The sequence below is a fragment of the Eleutherodactylus coqui genome, chromosome 3 (assembly GCF_035609145.1).
Source record: "Eleutherodactylus coqui strain aEleCoq1 chromosome 3, aEleCoq1.hap1, whole genome shotgun sequence".
Lineage (NCBI taxonomy): Eukaryota > Metazoa > Chordata > Amphibia > Anura > Eleutherodactylidae > Eleutherodactylus > Eleutherodactylus coqui.
Window position 1 is genome coordinate 168,543,221 of NC_089839.1, and position 27,531 is coordinate 168,570,751.

Below are 27,531 nucleotides of genomic sequence, written 5' to 3' on the forward strand. Positions count from 1 at the left end.
GGCTACATGTTGGGCTGCATCTCAAGTTCACAGGTCCCACTATTAAGCCACAATACCGGCAAGAGTGGGCCCCCCCCCCTCCCAACAACTTTTACTTCTGAAAAGCCCTCATTAGCATGGCATACCTTTGCTAAGCACCACACTAGCTACAACAAAGCACAATCACTGCCTGGATGACACTCCGCTGCCACTTCTCCTGGGTTACATGCTGACCCACCGCCCCCCCTCCCCCCCACAGCGCACACCAAAGTGTCCCTGCGCAGCCTTCAGCTGCCCTCATGCCACACCACCCTCATGTCTATTTAGAAGTGCGTCTGCCATGAGGAGGAACCGCAGGCACACACTGCAGAGGGTTGGCACGGCTAGGCAGCGACCCTCTTTAAAAGGGGCGGGGCGATAGCACACAATGCTGTACAGAAGCAATGAGAAATATAATCCTGTGCCACCGCCATCAGGAGCTGCACACGTGGGCATAGCAATGGGGAACCTATGTGCCACACACTATTCATTCTGTCAAGGTGTCTGCATGCCCCAGTCAGACTGGTAATATGTACCTTAACAGTAACCGCGTTGGTGGTAATGTGGTGGTGACTGCGGACCTAGTAGCACGGTTGTATTTTGTTGGTTTTCGGAATGCGGCCAGGATTAAGTGGGCCGTGGCGGGGGGATGGTGTGGGGGCTCTCTTGTTGTGTCGGTAAAGGTGAAATTCTTGGACTGCCACCAGACGAACCAATGCAAAGGCATTTGCCAAGAATGTTTTCCCTGTTGGAGGAGGAGGGGGATGTTTTTGAGGCACTACGTGTCCTCTCCACGTGTCCATGGTTATATGCACCTTAACAGTAACCGCGTTGGTGGGAAATGGCCTTGCCGCCATCATGTCTTTGGGAAGCCTCTGTTTCCACACCCCAGAGACATACCATTAGCAGCGGTATAGGCAGAGCCCAGAATTCGTAACATTTCAGCCGTAGCATTAGGACAGGCCCCACTAACATATCAGTAGCAGCATTATAGGAGGAGCGCAGTCTTCGTTCCATGTCAGCAATAGTAGCACTCAAGACAGGCCCCAGTAACAATTCCGAAGCAGCAGTATAGCGGGAGCGCAGTCTTCGTTCCATGTCAGCAATAGTAGCACTCAAGACAGGCCCCAGTAACAATTCCGAAGCAGCAGTATAGCGGGAGCGCAGTCTTCGTTCCATGTCAGCAATAGTAGCACTCAAGACAGGCCCCAGTAACAATTCCGAAGCAGCAGTATAGCGGGAGCGCAGTGTTCGTTCCATGTCAGCAATAGTAGCACTCAAGACAGGCCCCAGTAACAATTCTGAAGCAGCAGTATAGTGGGAGCGCAGTCTTAGTTCCATTTCAGTAGCCTTAGTATAGCCAAGGCCCAAGTTACATTTATGTAGCTAAAGTGTAGGCCAACCCCACACACCTTTCTGTACCATGAGTGCAGGCGAAGAACATACAAATTGCTATGATTACACTGTAGGTGAGGGCCCCAAAAAATTGGTGTACCAACAGTACTAATGTACCTCAGTAAAAATTGGCCATGCCCAACCAAGATGGCAGGTGAATCGCTTTGGTTAATGTGGCTTAAGTGGTAACTAGGCCTGGAGGCAGCCCAGTGTAACGAAAAATTGGTTCAAGTTAAAGTTCCAACGCTTTTAAGCGCATTGAAACTTATAAAAATTGTTCAGAAAAATTATTTGAGTGAGCCTTGTGGCCCTAAGAAAAATTGCCCGTTCAGCGTGATTACGTGAGGTTTCAGGAGGAGGAGCAGGAGGAGGAGGAGGAATATTAGACACAGATTGATGAAGCAGAAATGTCCCCGTTTTGGATGGTGAGAGAGAACGTAGCTTCCATCCGCGGGTGCAGCCTACGTATTGCTTACGTATCGCTGCTGTCCGCTGGTGGAGAACAGAAGTCTGGGGAAATCCAGCCTTTGTTCATCTTGATGAGTGTTAGCCTGTCGGCACTGTCGGTTGACAAGCGGCTACGCTTATCTGTGATGATTCCCCCAGCCGCACTAAACACCCTCTCCGACAAGACGCTAGCCGCAGGACAAGCAAGCACCTCTAGGGCATACAGCGCTAGTTCAGGCCACGTGTCCAGCTTCGACACCCAGTAGTTGTAGGGGGCAGAGGCGTCACCGAGGATGGTCGTGCGATCGGCAACGTACTCCCTCACCATCCTTTTACAGTGCTCCCGCCGACTCAGCCTTGACTGGGGAGCGGTGACACAGTCTTGGTGGGGAGCCATAAAGCTGGCCAGGCCCTTAAAGACTGTTGCACTGCCTGGGATGTACATGCTGCTCGATCTCCGCACCTCCCCTGCTACCTTGCCCTCGGTACTGCGCCTTCTGCCACTAGCGCTGTCGGCTGGGAATTTTACCATCAGCTTGTCCGCAAGGGTCCTGTGGTATAGCAACACTCTCGAACCCCTTTCCTCTTCGGGAATGAGAGTAGGCAGGTTCTCCTTATAGCGTGGGTCGAGCAGTGTGTACACCCAGTAATCCGTCGTGGCCAGAATGCGTGCAACGCGAGGGTCACGAGAAAGGCATCCTAACATGAAGTCAGCCATGTGTGCCAGGGTACCTGTACGCAACACATGGCTGTCTTCACTAGGAAGATCACTGCCAGGATCCTCCTCCTCCTCCTCCTCCTCCTCAGGCCATACACGCTGAAAGGATGACAGGCAATCAGCCGGTGTACCGTCAGCAGCGGGCCAAGCTGTCTCTTCCCCCTCCTCCTCATCCTCCTCATGCTCCTCCTCCTCCTCCTGTACGCGCTGAGAAATAGACAGGAGGGTGCCCTGACTATCCAGCGGCATACTGTCTTCCACCGCCCCCGTTTCCGAGCGCAAAGCAGCTGCCTTTATGGTTTGCAGGGAATTTCTCAAGATGCATAGCAGAGGAATGGTGACGCTAATGATTGTAGCATCGCCGCTCACCACCTGGGTAGACTCCTCAAAATTACCAAGGACATGGCAGATGTCTGCCAACCAGGCCCACTCTTCTGAAAGGAATTGAGGAGGCTGACTCCCACTGCGCCGCCCATGTGGGAGTTGGTATTCGACTATAGCTCTACGCTGTTCATAGAGCCTGGCCAACATGTGGAGCGTAGAGTTCCACCGTGTGGGCATGTCGCACAGCAGTCGGTGCACTGGCAGCTTAAAGTGATGTTGCAGGGTGCGCAGGGTGGCAGCGTCCGTGTGGGACTTGCGGAAATGTGCGCAGAGCCGGCGCGCCTTTACGAGCAGGTCTGACAAGCGTGGGTAGCTTTTCAGAAAGCGCTGAACCACCAAATTAAAGACGTGGGCCAGGCATGGCACGTGCGTGAGGCTGCCGAGCTGCAGAGCCGCCACCAGGTTACGGCCGTTATCACACACGACCATGCCCGGTTGGAGGCTCAGCGGCGCAAGCCAGCGGTCGGTCTGCTGTGTCAGACCCTGCAGCAGTTCGTGGGCCGTGTGCCTCTTATCGCCTAAGCTGAGTAGTTTCAGCACGGCCTGCTGACGCTTGCCCACCGCTGTGCTGCCACACCGCGCGACACCGACTGCTGGCGACATGCTGCTGCTAACACATCTTGATTGCGAGACAGAGGAGGAGGAGGAGGACGAGGGTGCTTTAGTGGAGGAAGCATACACCTCCGCAGATACCACCACCGAGCTGGGGCCTGCAATTCTGGGGGTGGGTAGGACGTGAGCGGTCCCAGGCTCTGACTCTGTCCCAGCCTCCACTAAATTCACCCAATGTGCCGTCAGGGAGATGTAGTGGCCCTGCCCGCCTGTGCTTGTCCACGTGTCCGTTGTTAAGTGGACCGTGGCAGTAACCGCGTTGGTGAGGGCGCGTATAATGTTGCGGGAGACGTGGTCGTGCAGGGCTGGGACGGCACATCGGGAAAAGTAGTGGCGACTGGGAACTGAGTAGCGCGGGGCCGCCGCCTCCATGATACTTTTGAAGGACTCCGTTTCCACAACCCTATACGGCAGCATCTCAAGGCTGATGAATTTTGCTATGCGGACGGTTAACGTTTGAGCGTGCGGGTGCGTGGCGGCGTACTTGCGCTTGCGCTCCAACAGTTGCGCAAGCGACGGCTGGACGGTGCGCTGAACTACACTGCTGGATGGGGCCGAGGACAGCGGAGATGAGGGTGTGGGTGCAGGCCATGAGGCGGTAGTGCCTGTGTCCTGAGAGGGGGGTTGCATCTCAGTGGCAGGTTGGGGCACAGGGGGAGAGGCAGGGGTGCAAACCGGAGGCGCTGAACGGCCTTCGTCCCACCTTGTGGGGTGCTTGGCCATCATATGTCTGCGCATGGTGGTGGTGGTGAGGCTGTTGGTGTTGGCTCCCCGGCTGAGCTTTGCGCGACAAAGGTTGCACACCACTGTTCGTCGGTCGTCAGGCGTCTCTGTGAAAAACTGCCAGACCTTAGAGCACCTCGGCCTCTGCAGGGTGGCATGGCGCGAGGGGGCGCTTTGGGAAACAGTTGGTGGATTATTCGGTCTGGCCCTGCCTCTACCCCTGGCCACCGCACTGCCTCTTGCAACCTGCCCTGCTGATGCCCTTGACTCCCCCTCTGAAGACCTGTCCTCCTGAGTAAGCGTTGCACACCAGGTGGGGTCAGTCACCTCATCGTCCTGCTGCTCTTCCTCCGAATCCTCTGTGCGCTGCTCCCTTGGACTTACTGCCCTTACTACTACCTCACTGCAAGACAACTGTGTCTGATCGTCATCGTCCTCCTCACCCACAGAAAGTTGTTGAGACAGTTGGCGGAAGTCCCCAGCCTCTTCCCCCGGACCCCGGGAACTTTCGAATGGTTGGGCATCAGTGACGATAAACTCCTCTGGTGGGAGAGGAACCGCTGCTGCCCAATCTAAGCAGGGGCCCGAGAACAGTTCCTGGGAGTGTTCCCGCTCCTGAGCAGGTGTCATTGTAGTGGAGTGAGGAGGCTGGGAGGAAGGAGGAGCAGCAGACAGAGGATTCGGATTTGCAGCAGTGGACGGCGCAGAACTGCGGGTTGACGATAGGTTGCTCAAAGCACTTTCTGCCATCCAGGACAGGACCTGCTCACACTGCTCATTTTCTAATAACCGTCTCCCGCGTGGACCCATTAATTGGGCGATGAATGTGGGGACGCCAGAAACGTGCCTCTCTCCTAATCGCGCAGCAGTCGGCTGAGACACACCTGGATCAGGAGCTCGGCCTGTGCCCACACCCTGACTTGGCCCTCCGCGTCCTCGGCCGCGTCCACGTCCTCTAGGCCTACCCCTACCCCTCAACATGCTGTATTACCAGTGATTTGATTTCACAGGCAGGAAATAAATTGGCGCAAGACTGCAGGCCAAATATAATTTTTTCCCTTTTTTGAAAACGAAAGGCCCCACTGCCTCTAGTGAATGAATAATCTAAGTTTAATAACTGTGCTGTGGCCCTGCTAATGTGTCACAGAACGTGAGGGTAGCAGAGTTATTATAACTCTGGCAGAGCTGGTATTTTTTTCCCAATTAAGGAAAGCAAATGGCGAAGCCAGCAGTAAAACGTAGCTGGGTGTGTCTGATTTTTAAACGTTGCACACGCAGCCGACACGTACACACAGCCCTTAGGACGGACAGAGGCAGGACAAATAGATTTTTTTTCAGTTTTTTTCCACCAAAAGGCAGCACTGCGTATATTCAATGAACATGAGAAGTTTAATAACTGTGCTGTGGCCCTGCTAATGTGTCACAGAACGTGAGGATAGCAGAGTTATTATAACTCTGGCAGAGCAGGTATTTTTTTTCCCAATTAAGGAAAGCAAATGGCGAAGCCAGCAGTAAAACGTAGCTGGGTGCGTCTGATTTTTAAACGTTGCACACGCAGCCGACACGTGTCCACAGCCCTTAGGACGGACAGAGGCAGGTCAAATAGAATTTTTTTCACTTGTTTTACAAGCAAAAGGCCGCACTGCGTATATTCAATGAATAATAACTGTGTTGTGGCCCTGCCTACACAATTCTTTCCCTGTAGTATCAATGGAGGGTGCAATGCTCTGCAGAGCCGATTTTGAGAAGAAAAAAAATATGCAGCACAGCTAACAGCAGCCAGCACAGTACTGCACACGGTTAAATATGGCCCTAGAAAGGACCGTTGAGGTTCTTGAAGGCTACACTCACTCCTAACACTCTCCCTGTCTATGCAACACTTCTGTCCCTAATGCCGGGTGCAACGCTCTGCAGAGCCGATTTTGAGAAGAAAAAAAATTGCCACTGCTAACAGCAGCCAACACACAGCTATCAGTGGCCCTAATAAGGACCTTTGGGGGTCTTGAAGCCTACACTAACTACCAATTCTTTCCCTACAGCAGCTCCGGTACAAACAGCACTGTCCCTCATCTAACTCACAAGGCATCTGAGGCGAGCCGCGGGAGGGGCCGACTTTTATATTAGGCGGACACCTGATCTCCCCAGCCACTCACTGCAGGGGGGTGGTATAGGGCTTGAACGACGCAGGGGGAAGTTGTAATGCCTTCCCTGTCTTTCAATTGGCCAGAAAAGCGCGCTAACGTCTCAGGGAAGGAAGTGAAAGTAACCCGAACACCGCATGGTGTTCGTTACGAATAACGAACATCCCGAACACCCTAATATCCGCACGAATATCAAGTTCGGACGAACACGTTCGCTCATCTCTACTAACGATACAAAACTTTGTAGTGTTCTTAAAACCCAGAACAAAAGAAGAACTTGAATATTCTGGTTATAAATAAACGGCAGTACTCAATGTCATGCAAAAGCAAATAAGATTTTGGGGTGTATAAAACGAGAGTTAAAAACCTGTGATCCTAATGTAATATTACCAATCTATGAATCCCTTGTAAGTCCTCATCTTGAGTATGAGATTCAACTTTGGGCTCCATATTCTAAAAAAAGTTTATAGGTGATCTCAAGAGGGTTTAAAGGCTGGTAATAGTATTATTAAATGAGATGGGGAGTTTCCCTAATAATAAGAGACTAGAAAAAAATGGCTTGTTTGGTTTGCAAACAAGACGCCTTAGAGGTGCTCTCATTTACATGGCTAAATATGTTTGTGGACAAAAAGAATTGGCATGATTTACTATTTCCCAAGGACTGTACAAAGGACCAGAGAACATTCATTATGTATGGAGGAAAGGCGATTTAGGCATCTATACAGGAAAGGGTTCTTTACGGTTAGAGTCTTCAAACTATAGAATACCCAACCAAGAGGTAGACATGACAGAGACACTGACTGCCTTCAAGATAGGGCCACAGAGTTATCTAACAACAAATGATAGTTAGTGTCCTAATTAATCTAGCAAATAATGATGTATTTTGAACTTGATGGTCTTGCGCCTTAATTCACCCTGCACACTCACAAAAGCTTCTGAAAAGTCATCAGAAAAGTTAGGTGCTCTTTAACCCTTTGCAATCCAATTTTGGATTCAGTGTTTTCTAGGGGGCTTTCTCTTTCTGCCATTATACAATGGCACCATCTGCAGGCTAGAGCTAGTACTGCGTTATGGAACATGCTGGAGAGGCCCTCGACAACAGAGCGGCCAGTAATCTACAGTAAGAATACCCTGCCGGACGTCTTCCGACATCGGAGCTGTGCAGCCTTCAAATCAGAATGTGTTTAGACGTCAGACAGTGAATTGGAAAGGGTTAAACTAGTTGTTCATCATCTTGAATGGAGCTAAACTGCAATACCAGACAAAGACAGCTAAACTGCAATACCAGACTAAAGTGGTGCAATGACTGCTAAATGCAAAACAATGTAATCACAATAAATGCAGTTTCTGTAGCTGGGACCCAGCGGATTTCGCTTTTATCTGTCCCTGATGCAGAGCATAAGCTGAAAATTGTAGTTCCTTACAGCTCTGCAAGTTTATTATTGATTATATCCACCTGTGTGTGAAGCTTGTGCCTGCCTATAGTCTCTCAGGGTTGCATTGGCGAATTTGATTTCGCTATCACTGCCCTGCTCCTCCTCATTAATGGAAGGATTCCAATAATAGAAGCATAGGAGGGAATTGTATATACAATTATCTAATACAGAAGACTAGATTCACCAAATGAAATAATAGATTTGGGAATAACACCATACTTGGAGCAGAAGCTGGCAGCACAGATATCTAGTTTAATCAGCTAATGGGCTGCGTGCCATCCTGTTCTCCACCCGGCCTCCCCTTCTTCTTATAGAAACAGATAGGCCTGCATGGAGTTTACATTTTTAATGCTCCAAGAAAAAAAAAAACCTGCACAAACTGCTCGTTTCAAGTAAATCAGCATAATTTTTATGCCAGAAAACGCCTCAAGGGCAGCGTAGGAATTTCATTCCATTTTATAGTCATCATGCAGAAGTTTACGTCCTTTATTTTCACAATAAGAGGCTTTGAGAGAGGTGCTGCCGGTGATTTGATTGTACAGCGAGCACTTAAAAGTATTGCTTACAAGAAGACTTTATGAAGTTTGCAAAAAGTTTACACAGTGCAAGCTGCTGAGATAATTCTACAAAAGCAATGAACCAGAATGAGCGATGGTTGGAAGATGTCATTAGCGTATCTGTCTTATTACTGCAAAATTACTGAAGAACAATGGCATTAAGAGCCCTGCAAATATCCCTTGCTGCAGGCAAGACTAACATTAAGCCGACGGTCGCTTCAAAGTTGATAGGAAAAATTTTAATTTCTACTAAAACAGGATTCCTAGAGTGCCCAACTTTAATAGGAGAAAGCAATGTTACTGCATATTTCTCTCTGCTGGGCTTAAAGTGGTTGCAAATTATTGATAGCCTATCCTTAGGATAGGCCATCATTAGTATATCAGTGGGGGGCTGCCAACCTGCGAACCCTGCTGATCAAATGTTCATCAGGATTATATGTTGATGTACTGAACAGATTATTGCAGGAAGCAGACAGTTTAGATCCCATTGTAGTGGGCAGACTTGGTATTACAGGCAAAGTTCCCATTTACTTCAATGTCTGCAATACCAAGCCTGGCCACTGCAATGTGAACTAAGCTGTCTGCTTCCTGCAGGTCAGCTCAGTGCAGGAGCACACTGGTTCAGAGAATAGCTAATCAAGGGATGTCCTGGGTGTCAGGCCACCACTGATTCATTATTGATGGCACCACTTTTAAAGTATTCGCATTTCGGTGCATTTTCTAATAAATTGGAACTTTATTATACATTTTGGACTGGTCTCCTCCAAAACCTCTTCACACCACTTTTTCACTTCGGACCTTGGGGGCGGGGGAGGGGGGGGCATCTGTAGGTATCCACGCCGACCCCTCTCTCGAGTAAGTGTCACTCCAAATCTATTAATGCTGAAGTTAAACCTTGAACGTAGGAGATTTTTCCTTTAACTACTTCCTTCCACTTGTGTGATTGGCTAGTGTTACTCATGTGAGCAGTGCTAGCCAATTGGAGCAGTGTGCAGTGTCTTAGACTACCAATACACAGTGTATATTAAAGGGGTTGTCCCACGATAGCAAGTGGGGTTAAGCACTTCTGTACGGCCATATTAATGCACTTTGTAATATACATTGTGCATTAAATATTGGCCATACAGAAGTTATATACTTACCCCCTCCGGTGTTGGCGTCCCCGTCTCCATGGCGCCGACCAAAGCTGCCTTCTCCCTGGATTAGGCACGCTTGCGCTGAAGGGGCCGCTCCGGCATGCTCGCGCTGCACAGGTCTTCTGCGCATGCGCAGAAGACCTCTGCGGCGCGAGCACGCCGGAGCCAGACAGAAGAGGACAGACAGCGCAAGCGTGTCTAATCCAGGGAGAAGGCAGCTTTGGTCGGCGCCATGGAGACGGGGACGCCAGCACCGGAGGGGGTAATTGTATAACTTCTGTATGGCCAATATTTAATGCACGATGTATATTACAAAGTGCATTAATATGGCCATACAGAAGTGCTTAACACCACTTGCTATCGCGGGACAACCCCTTTAAGTGGTCATAAAAGCCAAGTGGCCATATCGGTTTGTCCGGGACCAGAGAGTCGCTTTTAGGACTTTTTACGGTATACGGTATGACTATTTTTTGAGGGGTGCTTGCCCCACCTTCATGAGCCTTACAGGTAAACCAATTATTCCAGCATTAGTCAAGACCAATCTTATTGCTGCTCTGTGCCATTGACAGTGAAATGTGCATTGCTGGATCTACCAACAAATTGCATGTCCTGAAAAAGCAATTGCAAATGGAAAATATTGTTACCTGAGGTATCACTGAATCTTAGTGCAGACTACAGAACCCCTTAAAAAAAATGGCATAAAAAGCTTTAAGCTAGAAAAGCTCCATTTGTAGATTTGGGGCATTAAATTCAATCTTATTAGTCTTGTATTCATACAAGAATATTGTAGATCACTAGCTAAAGTACCCAAGAAACTGTGTCACGACTGAGATGTGGCTTTTATGCAGCACCACTCATATGAAAGATTTTCTGTTACATTAGCAAAGAATAACAAAGAAGGTTATCATGAAGGTTATCTGGGGTGGGAATAATTCAGCTAGAGCTACAGTCAAGCCATATAATGAGAAATTGATAGAAACCAGTGCAAATACAATAAATGGTGCTGTCCATGGTGACTAATTGGCTACCTGTAGCCCTAATTGGATCCTGTGGGCTTCTCCTCCACTTTGCTTTGCACTCATTTTTGCTACATAGTATTTGAAGGGAAAAAAAACACTATAAACTAAAAAAGCAGGTAAAAAAAAAATGTATCATCGATCATGGTTGTTCCACAGTTTTGGCATCCATCATTAAAACTTGTTAATAAACCCACCATTTATGGAAGTTAGTCACACTGCTAATGAAGAGATGAGAAGCAATTCTATTGGATCGATGCCATAACACCACAGTGCTTTAATTAATATCCCGTTACTGACTTCCTGAAAGATTACCTCTAGATTAGTTTTCTTCTTAATTTCAGGGATGTCAGCTCCTCCTGGACTGCACGGAGCAGAGCTCAAAGCAAAACAGTCTTTACAAACTCGATTATTTCGTGCATTTTCTGCAAGGAGCTTGAATTCAGAACACTTTGCACAAATAACCTATAAACAGAAAAATATAAATTCAATATTAAATGAATCAACGAGAGACCGACATCATACTAGATTACTGGGAACTACAATATGAGGTCTGTTGTGAAGACGTATTACCTACTAGAAGGAGGGGACTGTCTTAAAGTTGTTGTGCCAAGTTTTAAAAACTTATCCACAAGATAGGGGATAAGGGTCTGATCAATGAGGTTCCGACTGCTTAGATCACAATCGATCAAGAGAATGGGGGTCCCATGTTCCACCGTATGTTTGAAGCGGTGGTCAAATATGCGTGCTATTGATGCATTCAGCTCTACAGGACTGACTGAGATAGTAGAGTATAGCACTTAGATTTCACTGGCAGTCGCATTGTAGACAGGTAGCCTCTTGTCATAATGTATATAGAATGCCTACTAAGGAACATTAGCTGATGTTATATTAATTATTCTGTTAGGAGCTTCTTGTTTAAGACATTTACCAGCCATTAGCTGCCCAACAAGGAATACTGTGCTGGACACTGCAGAAAGTTGTGCACATGGCTCTACTCTCCACTGAAAACTGAGTGGGAGTTGGACTTCAGCTGTTCCAACTGTAGAGGTTTGTAACGGGAGGAGCGTGATCATGTTCCCTCCTGCGGCCAGAATGAACTTGTGTGTATGTTAAGTAAGGTTTGGGTGTTCTTTATTAAGTCTGTGTGATGGCTGAGTGTCCCGCACCTGTCCTTGCTAAGGGTCCTTTTAGATGAGCCGATTCTCGTTTGAACGAGCGAATGACGTCACTGCTAACTCATTCGCACTCGTGCAGCCTGTTCAGACAGACAAATGCATCGTTGGCTCGTTCAAACAAGAATCGCTCAGTCCCTGTGTAAGTGAATAGATGGACTGAAAGGCTTGTGTCACATGAACGTTTCTGCGTGCAAAATATGCAGTGAATAGAACCCATTGATTTCAATGGGCTTGTTTCCATGCATTTTGTTTGTGCAAAAAAATACCAGAATGCTCATATTGAGCGAATTAACTTAATTGCCCATTTCAATGGATGTGAGCATGGTTGCGTGTATTTTTGCATGCGCAAATGTGCACGATTTGCACAAACAATAAGTACAGAAAAAATGCACTTGCTTGCTCAACTATGCAACACGCATTGCGGAAATGCGCTTAGGCCTGTGTGACATGAGCCCAATGCTTCTATCAAAGATGGGATATTTACTGAGTGCAAGACAGGATGGGCTAATGTTAGAAAAAACATGACTAATAATTCATACTATGACAGAGAACGGCAAGACTTTTGTCAAGTTGACCTTCTTGCTTAAAAGGGGTTGTCCCAAAATTCAACAGAATGGCTGTTATTTTTGCAATCTGTGGAGAACCTTCTTAGGATGGGAGATTGCATCCAAGACAGACTGATTGTTAAGGATACATGGTCTGACAGAATCAGTCATTTATATAAGGTTGTCAGAAAGGGATTCTATAGCAACGGCTCTGATTACTTTATTTAGTGCTGAAAAGCTGAACGAACACTAAACTAGAGCGGGGTGACCCATAGCTTTGGAGATTAGCATTGAAAAAGAGACAAGGATGTGATCTCTATTGTATATTAGCCACTAAGAAAATCCATAAGTACGGTAAATAGACTGAGTCATATAATAGGCACTAGGAAAATTGGTTTGCGCGGTATGCGAGACCAAAGAAAATGTCACCTAGATTGTATAATTTATAATACTCAGATGTTGGAATTTTAGTAAGATCAAAAGATTGAATCAGTCGGATGTCGTGTCTAATATGTTCCTGCATAAAATATGCAAAATAAATTGAATCAGGACATCGAAAAAATCCATTTGAAAAGCTTTTTAACTAAGAGGTTAGTTAAGCATAGCTATGCTCGTATTCAACACTTACCGCCCCACACTGCTTGCAATGGTGTCGCCTCTTTGTAATGGAGTTGAAGGTCTCTCCGCATCCTTTACAGCTCTGCTTCTCCTTGTCTCGTTTAATCTTTGTTGATTTTCGGAATGTTTCTGGCTGAAAACACAACAATATATAAGTTCAATCTCATGGGTCTCAATGCAAAATCTGTAACACAGTCCCCACCCGTCACTTGAAAGGCTGGTTTCAGATGAACGCATTACGGGCACATTTCTGTGTTCCTAATATGGATATGCTTCCCGGACTAACCAGATCTTGGAGCGTCATAGGTCCCTCTAAGTTCAGATCAGTAAACTCTGCAGTTGGGTCAGGACACACGTGGCCATATTACGGATGCAGAAATGTGGCCGTAATATGTTCATCTGAAACCGGTCCAATAGTACCGGTCTTCTCATATAGGACAGACAGGGTTTTTGAACAAGAAAGAAAAACAACAAAAAAGGTGCTGAAGGACCAACCAAAGGGGTGAGGATCTAGGTACACTGCTTCTCCTGAGAAAGGGGATAGATGTGTTAATTCCCCTAAATAGGTTGAGCTTTCTGTATGGTGAATGAATGTTTTATATTAATTCCTGAGGATTCCTGCATCATTTGTTAGGCTTTCCTGGATACTTTGGGGGTCGTTAGGGGTATGAGATTTCTTTTCTCCCTCCTTTCTGAGAAAGTGCACTGAATATTTCACTATAAATCTTCCTTAACCTCCACTTCATTGGTTGGTCCTTCAGCACCTTGTCCATTATTTTTCGTTCTTCTAGTGCTCATGGAAAGACCATCCATTTAAGTCATGCATGGGAGTTGCTACATCTGGAGTTTGATAGACCTCTGCCTTTGTGCCATCCCTTGAGGATTCCTTTCAGACTGAGCTTTTGGTCCCTCTAAGCTTTAGGGCCCAAGCTGGCAGCTGCAATTTCTGCACCCTCTTTGTTTCATTTTAACACCACTGACAGACAATATGACCAGAGCTTTCTCCACCAAGACCCAGCTTCTAACAACCACAATAGGGCCCCATAGGACGAGCACAGTGTAACTGCATTGGAAAGATGATAATTGGACAGATCAATTCCTACCAGGGTTTATTATTGTTCCGAGTTTATTTCAACTTCATGTTATAATCTACATAATGTATTTTCCTTCATTAGATGTAAATATGACTATTTCTATACAATACCTTTTCCTAATTACCAAATTACGGGACATTTGTAAGCCACACCTTTCATATGGAACCATCCCCAAAACAACCCTCTTACTACAAATTTGCACAAACCCTACCCAATTTTTTTAATAGTTTGCAGGACGGTCATGCAAGGACTGTTACCAAGTATGGAGATTCCTCAAATCAGTAGGACATGACTATTGTATTAGGCTACACTCACATCTGTTGGAGGATCTATTCAGAGCCTCTGACGCAGATCTAATATAAAATCCCTTACCAAATAGTGCAGCATGCTGCTCTTTTTAGGTCTGGTAATATGCCAAGCAGTACGATGGAAGACCGTCAGACCTTGTCATAGTCGGGGAGTCCATTTCATTCATTGAACTGCCCTTATTTCCATTACTCAACTATGACAAACCCGCACAACGGAAACCCACAGCACACATTTGAACGGAGCCTTATCAAACATCAAGCAGACAGAGAATTGGGAAAAGCTAAGAGATCCTGTAGGAAGCCATGTAGCCCAATGAAAATTAATATGGAACTGAACAGTATTCTTTTAGAATAAGCCCACCAGAGGAAATGATTCAGAGGGCCAACCCCTTTACAGAACTAGCCAATGCCTACTCTTAGAGTCCTTTTACACAGGCCAATTTGTGGCCGGATGTAACGAGCACCAATCGACAAGCATTTCAATCAGCGTTCATTCCTTTTGTTTTAGAAGGGCTGAGAATTGCTGCCATGAGGAAAAATGATAATTCGTTTAGTTGTCCATTCCCATAGTGTAGCTCTGTGCATCCCCTCATTCACATGAGAGGATGTACAACCGTCATTTTTATCCTTGCTTAAAATCGATGATCAGCATTTGCTCATTTGTTGGCTGATCATTGCGTGTTTTACAGGGCCTGATGATCAGTCCATGTAAAAGGGCCTTAAATTGCATGTGTTTCTCTGCTGTTATAATAGCATATACAAGACTACTGCATACATAATATCAGTGCTACGGGGAATAGGGTCGGTTTAAGGATTGCACCTGTAGAACACATAGCATGGAGAGTCCATTGCCGCCTACACTTTTATGGCACATTTTATTTGGATGAAGCCGCCAGCAGCCGTGTACATTCTGCTTATTACAATGTATCGGCTCTTTCTGGCCTGAAACCAGTCACTTTAATGTGTAATGAGTCATGGGCCACAAAATAAGAGAGATGAAATGTAATCCGGCTGAATAAGATTGATGTCTAGCAGAGCACATTAAAAGAGAAATGTACAAGCACAATAGCTGCATTTAATCTGACTCTGAAGAATTTTCTATTATTGCTAAAACTTCTAAAATGTCACCAAGGACCTTTTATAGTCAGTGGATGATGTTCTCAATAATGCAAAATGTGCGAATAAGCAGCATGTGGAGATCACTCAATTAAGAAAAACTAGACATTAATTATTACGGAACAATTCCCAATAAGTCACTAACCAATATAATAAAAGTTTCCCTACATCTGTAAAGTAGTAATACATCCTATCCCACTCTTTGTTGACATCTGCCTCTAGGAAAACTGGGTGACAACCATTTTGGCCACCATTACAGCTCAAACAGAAGATGTCACCCAGATACTCCAGACTATATTATGAAAGCTCAATTACCATAATTCCCACCCCTGCGGTATATATTATACTATAGTACATAACCTACACTGCTATAGTGCAACATCCCATGCGGATTCTGCATCAAATCAGCGGTGCATCCACATGTAAAAGAGTACTTGTATTTGAATGGTAATCCATGTTGTAATCTATATAGTGTAAGGGCCTCCCTTGAAGGGTTAAATGGTTGCTGTGGCAATGTACTATGAGTTGCACCATAAAGTGCACCAAATTGCCACATGCTCCAAAAATTGGGTCAATATTTAGCACTATACTAGTGAGCATGCTCTGTGGGAACTTTCAACGGATGACGACGTTGGAACGAAGAACTGATTGCTGCGCAACAGGAGAAGAGTGCAGGGACAGAGTAGATGAACAGAGTGGCTGTCTGTGAGCTGTGTGGACCACTATAATGAACAGAAGCAGACAACGAGGTTCTACAGCAGAGTCAAGAACTACAGAGAGAGAGACTGTACTGGTGGTGACTGCTTCATTGTCCGAGACCCCACTGGACAGTCAAAACAGCAAAGTGTTTAGAGGTCTGGAAAAGTGTGTAACTTCCCTGACAGATATCTGGATCACAACCAGGAGGATAACATCTAGGAGTTCATTGATATTGGGTTATAAGTGAGGCCGGCCTCAATGAAAGCCGACAAGTGTACACTAAAAAAAAGAGAGTGGTAGCAGGCCTGCTAGCAAAGATAGGGACAGTACCATAGAGATGAAGTTTATTACCAGTTAGGAGTACTCAAAATCTGATTGAGAGACTGTGTTATGTAAAAGGAACTTTACTAGAAAGTGGAGTTCGAACATTAATCATCACAAGTGGATTGCCTTCTGTCATCCGTCAATGTTAAGTATCGAGTGTCATTAACACTGATCCCGGAGTAATACAGTAATTGCACTGTGAAGTGTATAGAGTGCTAAATTTATTACAAGGATCTGTGTTATTTTATGCATTTTTCATTAATAGTTTTTGTGGTCATTGCTAATATTAGCATATCTTTTTTTAAAGCGCTGAAAGTGCCAAGAAGTTAACCATAGCTAGCTGCAAGAAATCTTCACAGTAAAGGGGGTCTCAACCAAACGTATTTTAATTGCAGAATCTGCAATCGCCGTACGTACAAAATTTCCTCAGCAAAACGCAGGCATTGAAAGGCATGTAGTTGCGATTTTTCCTTCACAGTCAAGAATACGTACTGCGTATTCCACGAGCGGATGACAAATCGCAAATTTTGCCGTGGGATCCCGCATAAGTTTATCCGCCAGTGTGAGCCCGACCTAACTGATTATTTATTTGTGCATATGTTAGAAAGATTAAAAATGCGTTAGGTTGGCGAGAACAACCTGTTACAAATATTTTAAGAATTGCAACAGTGCAATTCTCAGTCAACACATACCGCCTTTGTTCAGTCAAACAAAGCACAATAAAGTTTATTGAAAGAATGAAGCGTACGTAGCGTTCCAAGTCCCCCGGTTACGTACTACGTCTACGCTAGAGAGGTAAATTGTTCCCTCTCCGTGATTATGTCAATGCTGGCCGGCGTCACTGACAAACGCCACAAGTTGTAAGTTATTCTATATGTATTTAAGAATGTCTATGTAATTTGTGTGTCTGAAGCTTGAGAAAGGCATATTGCAAATAAACGTTGTTACTTGGATTGATGGTCTTTTCCGGAACACTAAGGCAACATACTTTGGCTTGTTAAAGAGTGTGGGCACGTTTGTTTTTTATTTTTACTTTGGACATTTATTACGAGTTTTTGTAACTCATTCGTCTGCATCATATCTTGAAATTGCATCACAATACCAACCCCCATGATAGCAGTGCAGAGTTGAAATCCACATGTGGGAAATAAAGAAGTAATGACATCACTTCTTGATGTGAATACTGGGTCAAGAAATCTGCATACAGAATTGCCTCACTGAGTTGGGCTAAATCTGCATACAGATCCTTGAATCTCTGCCATGGTTTTCTTTGAACTTTTTTTCTTTCGACTTCAGATTAAATGGGTTGCACAGCCACATGATTTAAAATTAAGCAAAAAAAAAAACAGCTTACAACTATGTAAAATGACAAAAGTCATAAGGCCCCTGGCACACTAGCTTATTTGGGGTTGTCCATGTTAATCCACGGACAACACACTGCCCCATTATAGGGCTATGAGAACATGCACACTGATGTTTCTTCACTCATTGCAAGTCCTACTCTTGTCCGTATCATGTCAATATGCTGTCTGTCTGTAAATGGGTCTCTGTTCTTCTTGCTCAGGAGTAGAAAGAGGTATTATTGTACCTTGTCACCACCAGAAGTTAGAGGTGGTGACAAGGCACCAGCTGTCAAAGAATTTAGTAATGCCCCCAGCTTCTGATTGGCTGGGGGGCATTACTAAATTCAGACAAGGCAGGAGGACAGCAGTGAGACAGGGAGTGGCCGCGCAGCCGGAGGCTGCCACTGCATCAAGACAGCAAGCGGCGGCGCACACAGAGGCGCCGGAGGACATCGCCGAGGCTGGGAGCGCCGGCCTCTTCAATACTGCAAGTGGTGTCCTGACACGGGAAGATGACCGCGGCAACAGTGAGAGTGGCGGGTGAGCCACACAGACAGCGGACCCCATCAGTGAGTGACCGGGGCAATTGCCGGCGGGTACGGAGCTGACAGCCAGCACAGCGGCTGCAAATCAATGCCTGGACAGAGCACTAAGGAAACGCAGGGACAGCTGCAGCAGCTGTAGTGATTTTTGCCTGCCCTAGAGGGTTAGGGTTAGGGGGTAGTTTTCCTATTAGGCTAACATTATTAGCTGTAAAGGCTTCTGCTTTTACAGCTAATAATGTAAGCCTAACTAAAAAACGAACCCCTAACCATAACCCTCCAGGGCAGCCAAAAAGCAGTACAGAGGCTGCAGCTAGGACCTTCAAGGACCTGACAGAAGTCACCCAATCGGGAGCTAAGGGTGTGACAAGGGAATTCCTCCATCCAAGCCCTGTGAAACCCCTAGGTTCCTGGTGGTGTCAAGATACAATAATACTGCGGAAAGAACAGAGGCCTGTGTAGTTTTCTTTAATAAGCCGATTACTATATTGTGGGTTAAAAAAAAAAAGCATTGTGCCATGGATCACATCTGTAACTGGCAGATCATACACATCAGGTGTTGGAGAGCAGCAACAATTGGAATTCCTAGTATAGTCCTAACTAGAGATGAGCGAGCATACTCGATAAGGCAAACTACTCGAGCGAGTAGTGCCTTATTCGAGTACCTGCCCGCTCGACTCTAAAGATTCTGGTGCCGGCAGTGGGCGGGGAGCGGCGGGGGAGAGCGGGGAGGAACGGAGGGGAGATCTCTCTCTCCCGCTCCCCCCTGCTCACCGCTGCAACTCACCTGTCACCCGCGCCGGCAGCCGAATCTTTAGAGACGAGCGGACAGGTACTCGAATAAGGCACTACTCGCTCGAGTAGTTTGCCTTATCGAGTATGCTCGCTCATCTCTAGTCCTAACCTTTGCTGGTTTGCATCGTGCCCAAAACATAGACAATCCTAGTAAATAGTATATTTATGCAGCCATCGATAAATGAGGAATAAATGAATAAAATACAAGTTATACTCAATCTTTCCTCATAAAACTATGAATCAATCTGCTCCGCTTCTCCTGCTCTACAATGTGATGCCCGCAGTTTATACAGCATGTTCAATCAGACAGATTCCATTTAAGGAAACCGAATCAGGCCCAATGCATATGGGCCTATTTTCACTGCGGGATCTGGAGCAGGCGTTCGCCTCTGGATCCCGCAGCAAATACTGCCCATAGACATGCTATGAAAAACGCTTTTCCATCCCCACAAGCGGAAACTGCGATTTTCGGTTCACAGGGAGAAAATCGCAGCATGTCCTATTCTAGTGCGAGCCTCGCACGGATGACTTCCATTGCAGACAATGAAACCCGTCCGTTCCGTGGCAATTCCGAAATGTCAATTTCGAAATCATACTGATCCACGTCATCGCCAGCGTGTCATTCTCTGCACTGTGCGTGTACGGCGGTACATTAGGGACACCACCGAGGCACAGGGTCTGATTCCGCTGTGAGATCTCGCAGTCGGAATCCGACCCGGCCGTGTGCATTCATTGAGTCATAGAATGGTAGAGTTGGAAGGGACCTAAAGGGTCATCTGGTCCAACCCCCTCAGCTCAATGCAGAATCACTAAATCATCCCAGACAGATATTTATCCGGCCTTTGTTTGAACACTTCCATTGAAGGAGAACTCACCACCTCCCGTAGTAACCTGTTTTACTCATTGATCACACTCACTGTCAGAAAGGTTTTTCTAATATCTAACCCGTGTCTCCTCCCTTTCAGTTTCATCCCATTGCTTTTAGTCTTTCCTTGTGCAGATGAGAATAGGGCTGATCCCTTTGCACTGTGACAGCCCTTCAGATATTTGTAGACAGCTATTAAGTCACCCCTCAGCCTTGTTAAATACTATTCTATTAGTCGCTGCTGTTCAAGCTTTTCTAGATCTTTTTGAATACTCTCTCTCGCTCTCTTCCCTAGTGTTAGCTATCCCTCCTAGCTTTGTGTCATAAGCAAATTTGATCAGTTTCCCATCAATTCCCTCATCTAGATTATATATAAAAATGTTGAAAAACACAGGGCCTAGGACAGAGCCTTGCGGTACCCCACTTGATACATTCTTCCACTTGGATGTGTAGCCATTCATGACCACACTTTGAGTACGATCACTCAGCCAGTTGTGAATCCACCTAACAGTTGCCTTGCCAATCCCATATTTGGTAATTTTTTCAATAAGTATGGTATGAGATACTTTGTCAAATGCTTTACTAAAGTCAAGATATACTATATGTCATGGCATATCATGTGGAAATGCCATTAACCCCTTCCCGCTCCAGGACATACACTTACGTCCTGCAGCGTCGGGGTATGTATGAAGAGAGATCGCAGTGCGACCTTTCTTCATACAGCGCAGGCATCAGTTGTTTATTACAGCTGACACCCGCGGGCAATGAGCGGCATTTAAATTCCCCGAACGATGTTCGTCGGTCCCGTACTGCACCCCCCGTGTGAGATTGCAGGGAGCTGTATGAGTGTCATGGCAGCCGGGGTCCTTCTGAAAGGCCCCAGGGCTGCCTTAGCAGACTGCCTATCAAATCGCAGTATGACATAATGCTGTAGCTTTACATCATACTGCAGGAGTGATTAAAGCATCGATAGTTGTGGTCCCCCAGGGGGGCTTAAAAAAAGTGAAAATAAGATCAATAAAGTTTTACTAATTGTAAAAAAAAGGAATAAAAGTTTAAATTGCCCCCCTTTTGCCATATCTTTAATAAAAAAAAATCTAAATCATAAAAGAAAAATACATATTTGGTATTGCCGCGTCTGTAAAAGTCCGATCTATCAAAGTAGACAGTCACCCTGTCTCTCAGAAAAAATGCAATAAAAATCGATCAAAAAGTCACATGTATTCCAAATTGCTATTAATGTAAACTATAGAACATCCCGCAAAAAATGAGCCTCACACAACTACGTCAACGGAAAAATACAAAAGTTATTGCATGCAGAAGATGGCGGCAGAAAATAACTTAAAAAAATGAAATGTCTTTGAAAAAAAATAAAAGTAGTACAGCCAAAAAAAACCAAAAAAACAATACAAGTTTGGTATCGTAGTAATCGTACTGACCCATGGAATAAAGATATCAGGTCATTTTTGTTGCAGTTTGTGCGCCGTAGAAACAAGACGCACCGAAAGATGTTAGAATGTCGTTTTTTTATTTCATTTTTACTCCACTTGGAATTTTTTTAAAAAGTTTTTCAGGACATAATATGGTATTTTAAATAGCACCATTGAGAAATACAACTCGTCCCGCAAAAAACAAACCCTCATACAGCGACATCGATGGATAAATAAAGAAGTTACGATTTTTTGAAAGGGGGAAGGAAAAAACGAAAATGGAAAAAAAGGGGCCGTGTCATAAAGGGGTTACAGAACAGATGGGAAGACCCCTTTCACAGTGCAAAATATGCTCATGGCTTTTGGTGCAGATCCGCACCAATTTCCACTAAGTGTGAACATACCCTTATAGATTTATTTCTAGATAAATTAAAATTGAACCGACACCGACAGGAAAGTGGCTGCTACAGCTCTGAAATACCAGGAAAATTGGTTACGACAACAAACTTTCCCAGCCAGCATTACAAGTAGCTGTCACTTTGATTACATCATCACAATCTGAACCAATGAGGTCCTAAAGGTGCCACCCAAACTACAGGCTGTTATTAACAGCCAGTTTCGGGTGTTCCACCTGTTCATCCTCTGAGTGAAGAACATAAATTTATGTCACCACTGCACAGAGCTAAGAAAGCAAAGATGTAAATTTACAGTGGGTGGTGGCAAAGTGGCTTAGAAGACTTTCGCAAGGAACTGGTATTCCTTATTACCCCCCATCAAAGAGCAGCTAAAAAAGCAAAACTGCTTCCATGCCATCTGTCTGCAGCCCAAGAGTTTCTAATAGATTTGTGGAAAAGCATACAATATTGTTTATGGTGGTTGCTATCCAGCAGGAGGTTACTGCCATTACCGGTGTCACATTAGCAGATGTCTCCACTAATATGTAGACTTACATAGAAAGCACTTGGATACCGGAGGGCCAATTTTCAGCATATGCTCTAGGTAGACGTTCTTTTACATTATACAAGGTAATAATTACAGATCAGTTTTCATAGGCAGCCAGACAAAAATTAATAAATTATGGATCAATGTTTGGGTTTCCTAGCGAGAGAATGACCCTGCATAATATTTTGTAGAGTAATTATATAATTGAAATCTATGGTGGAAATGTAACTGTCCCCAGGTTTGATGGGCGGGTCCCCTTTAGGATCAGAGCACATAGTCTCTTCTATGAAAAGGAGCATGGTGATTAACAGCATCTCACTTGGGTGAAGAGGGCTCATTAGCTTGGTCGTCAGGAACCGCCTGTACCCTGCGTTCATAAAGGTTAATGCAGAGGGCAGACGGTATTGCAGATGGCATGGGGCACAGCGTAATCAGAGTTGCCGTACTCCTTAGGTAAATAGGAGGTCGTCTACATCCTAGAATGCTTGTTAACCCCTAAAGGACCAGGGTGCAGGGGTATAACTATAGAGGATGCAGGGGATGCGGTTGCACCCGGGTCCAGGAGCCTTAGGGGGCCCATAGGGCCTATCTTCTCCATATAGGGAGCCCAATACTATGTATAAACCATTATAGTTGGGGGCCCTGTTACAGGTTTTACATTGGGGCCAGCAGCTTCAAGTTACACCTTTGCCAGGGTGTTTTGGTCCTAACAAACCAGACATTTCTGAGGGATTTTACCCACGTGGTGGTTTTACTACCCTATTTTTCTTTATTCAGCTTCCATAATTATTTCTGCAGAGTTTTTTTCCCACGACATATAGGGCTATTTTTTAATATATTTTTTCACTGTCTCTTATTTCAATTTTTAGTTTTAGTAGGGGTAAAAAGCAAAGAAAATGATTTAAAAATTTATTTTTTATTTTTAAAATTAGTATATTTATGCTAGAATGAAGTACAGAAAGGAGTTCCTCATTTTGGTTTGGACGTTTTGATATATAATTTGTATAGTTTTGGGTTACAGGGCGCAAACAGCAACGGTTTTGGTTGGCATTGGCGATGGGTCGTTTTCTTTTTTATGCATATATTTCTATTTTATTCTGCTATTCTTTTTAACTTGTTTTTTTAACTATTTTTTCTAACATCTATGTCCCCCATGACCTCATATAAGACCTTTGGGGGTCATTCACATTGACTTTTTTAACACATTTTTCCACTGTAGCTGAGGCATCCATAGGAGCCCCAGTTACAGGAGAGAACATCCTCTTGTAGTGACAGTAGTCACCAGCAGAGCTGATCTGGGTCTGCTTCAGCTCTACAGTGACAGTGGGCACCCGGCGGACAGATGACTGCCAGGTTGAAAATTGTAAATAACACTTCCACTTTGATTTGCCCTACATAGTGCTCATTGAGTGCTATGTAGCCTAAAAAGGAGAAGGCAGAAGAGGTTAAAAACTGCTTCTGACTTCTCCTCTGGGTCCTTGGCTGTGACATTCATATATATAATGGTAGTTTCTTTAAGCTGTCCATAGGACTTAGATGCAGCACCTCAAGCTCTCACCATAGATATTCTCTCAGAAATCTCACTTTTGTCTGTGCTGCGTACCCCTGCCCGATAGACCATAGGCCCCTCTCTAACTACCTGACCAGAAGCAAGCGTGCATCAACGTCTGAACGCGTCGCCTTCTTTAAGGGACAGAGACAGGCCTTTATCATCTAACATCATCAATAATATCTATCTTGCACTCAATGGAGATTTCAAAGAAAGAGCGGTTACCCCACCACCTTATAGAAATACCACCAACAATGTAAAATAATGTACTTTAAGGTAATAAGTGACAAAACAATATTACTAGGGGAACCTGTATACTGTGATTAGGCTAATGGAAATGTTTTAATTGCACATCCAATTACAACTATAGATTTTGGTTGCCCTCGGCCTTTGAGTCATGACATGGCACAGAGTCATAAAATGCCATTACAAATATACTAAAAATTTCTGCATAATATGCATTTACATTCTCAGTAAGTTAATTGACTACCAACTTCAGTGCAAAAAAGCAATATTAATTTTTAGAAAATACCTAAAAAGGCATTTTTTATTCCTTAAATTGCTTATCATCATCTATCTGCAATTTTTGCTGGAGAAATAGGAAAGACAGAAACTAAACATTATATTCCAACCCTATAAAAGCCTCTGCTGCCTGCAATTGCAAACACATGGGCTTATATCTTGTAATCAGCAGTCCTCACATTGCCTGCAGCTGCCATCTAGCGGACAACTTCAGGACTTACAAATCTGTCTCATCAAATTACTATTGTGGAGCAGGACATAAATCCGGTAATCTCAGCTGGAGCACACACACAGCTCCGAATTATTTTTAATTGTTTTCAGCTCTCAGCCTGTATTAACTGATTTCATAGCAATCCGCTCAGATAAACAAGCCAAATGGGACAGTCAGAAAAACCCGACATGCTTAGACTTTGCATAATCATGCAACTTTATAAGGCATTTGATGGATGAGCATAGAAGGAAAGCAAAGAAAAGAAAACATAGGGTGCTATTAAATATTTTTTTACCGGACATCTTCCTATTAGCCAAAAATGTGTGCCCTTCTATATCGAGGACAAGCAAGAGCTGAAGGATTGTCTGGATACCTGAAATAGCAAGGGCCCGCTGAAAAACCGTAGGCTGGAAATCTTCAAGAAATGGCAAAATTGTGCTAAATGGGCAAAATTATTTTTGCACTTGTACAAGGTATATTATATATAAATAAAAAAGCGAAAGCCCTCACTGACTCGCCACTAATTCTCTAACTTCCTGATGTCGTACAAACTTGAAATTTGGCACAACCAATCTTTAGGTCCTAAATAGGAAACGTAAAGGGGTCGCAACTTAATAATTCAAGTCAAAGCGCGAAAATCAGTGAAAAACTGCAAAACATGAGAGAGTTATTTTCTCAGAAACCATAAGGCGGAGGGAAAGGAATTTTTTTTGCACACACACTACCTTCTGGCTGTGGGGGTATACTAAGCCGCCATCAACCGCCATCAAAACGAAAATCTTAGAAATTCGGTATGCAAATAAGGAAAGTAAAGGGGTCGAAACTTGATTATCTACCTCAACTCTCTGTGTATATACTGAGGAGAATCCAGCTCACCTTTAAGGCAAAAACACATGGGCATATGCGCAACTACGCTTGCAGCTATGAAATGTGGTTACGTATGAACGTTTTTCTTTTCTTGAAGTAGTCAAACTATCCCTGAAGTGATGCGAGGCGTTTTTGCCACAAAAACGCCTCGCATTTGCGGGGACATCGCATGTTCCACAGCGAGATATCGGGCCTGTGTGAAATTAGCCTAAAGGTGAGTAAGATTCCCTTCAGTATATATATGTATGTATGTAAATTAGATTCTTCACAGTATATACACATTAGGGCTTCTTCACATGGGCGTGATTTAGCCCTGTTATAATCACGGCCTCATAACAGGACAAAATGAATCCATTGATTTCAGCAGTATTTTCACCTGTTAATAGTACAGTTGAGAAAAGTTAGGACTTCCCCTATCTTTCCCGCACATAGCATTAACTACATGTGGGAAAGATAGGTCCTGCTCTATCTTCCAACTGTTTTATTCAAACTCGTGCGCTATAGCATGGAATTTGAATACTCAGAAAAAACAAACCATTCATGCGCAACTACACTCCTTAGTGGTGAGCATAGTTGCACGTAAAGCCATGTGAAGAAGCCCTGAGTCATCACTAATTCTCTAACTTCCCGGTGTCGTACAAACTTGACATTTGCCATATTCTTTAGGTCCAAAATTTAAAAAGTAAAGGGGTTGCAACTTGATTATTTAATTCGAAGCAAGAAAAACGCATGGTCACCTCCACGTGGTGTTTCCAGGGTAACGCGAAGAACCATGCAAAATGGTGAACATATTTTGTTCCTCGGTTTCTCTGAAGTAACCACAACTTCATAAAATTTTCTGAGCTAACAACAGGTAAACGTCTGTACCAAATTACCTCAGGGGAAGCCGGGTATATCAGCTAGTATGTTCATATTAGTGTCATGGCTTCCATCTAAAAAGGTGACCGATCATGCATCGGATCCAAATACTGACGAATAGACCCTCTTGACTTCCAATGAGGTCTGTCTAGGTGCCATCTAGATTTCATGTATTGTACAGCAAGAACAGTGCTACATGCTTTGCAAGTCTTGCTGTCAAAGTAAAGGAGACAATGGTGGAGCACAAATTGGAATAGAGACTTACAAAATGGCTATCTAGAAACATATAAAATCTCCAACTAGGCCAGTCAAACACAGTCATGTCAGGTTTGGTCGTGCTGAGCTCTTGAGGGAGGTGTACACCCATTGCTGGGACCCGCATCTAACAAATTGTATGTCCTGTGGATATGCCATAAGTTCTGTGATGGGAATACCACTTTAAAGGGAATCAACTATAAGACCTTAAACTGAGTTATGGTGTATGTAGCTTAGGTGACATGGACTCCCGGGAGCCTTTTTCATACTCGACCCAGACCCCATCCCTGTGGTGTCCTTCTGCAAAGTCAGGGTGAACGCCAGCTTCAATCTTTTTCAGAAAGCTGGGTGTTCACACTCACATTCATCTCTATCTACACACAGCATTCTGAAAAGAGCTATGCTGGCATGTGCACATGGATTATCCCAAGGCATAAACTTAGCCCCTATTCACAGGATAGAGGTTAAAGGGGTTGTCTCGCGAAAGCAAGTGGGGTAAAGCACTTCTGTATGGCCATATTAATGCACTTTGTAATATACCTCGTGCATTAAATATGAGCCATACAGAAGTTATTCACTTACCTGCTCCGTTGCTGGCGTCCCCGTCGCCATGGTGCCGTCTAATTTCAGCGTCTAATCGCCCGATTAGACGCGCTTGCGCAGTTGGGTCTTTTCCCTTCGGCTCGGCAGCAGCGGCGTTCTGGCCCCGCCCCCTTGTACGAGTCATCGCGTAGCTCCGCCCCGTGACGTGTGCTGATTCCAGCCTCCTGATTGGCTGGAATCGCCACATGTGATGGAGGCGGAGCTACGCGATGACGTGTAGAAGGGGGCGGAGCCAGAACGCCGCTGCTGCCGAACCGAGCCGAAGGCAGAAGACCCTTCTGCGC

The 27,531-nt window shown here is 44.9% G+C and overlaps 1 protein-coding gene across 1 annotated transcript in view; it reads right to left on the reverse strand.

The window, feature by feature from the left end:
- Positions 1 to 27,531, reverse strand: part of FGD3 (FYVE, RhoGEF and PH domain containing 3) — a 272,469-nt gene that overhangs the window by 21,340 nt on the left and 223,598 nt on the right. Inside the window, exons 16-17 of the mRNA XM_066596514.1 lie at positions 12,935 to 13,057; positions 10,899 to 11,048 (exon numbers count right to left, since the gene is read on the reverse strand). Coding sequence (XP_066452611.1) covers positions 10,899 to 11,048; positions 12,935 to 13,057 — 273 coding nt within the window. The remainder of the gene's footprint in view (positions 1 to 10,898; positions 11,049 to 12,934; positions 13,058 to 27,531) is intronic.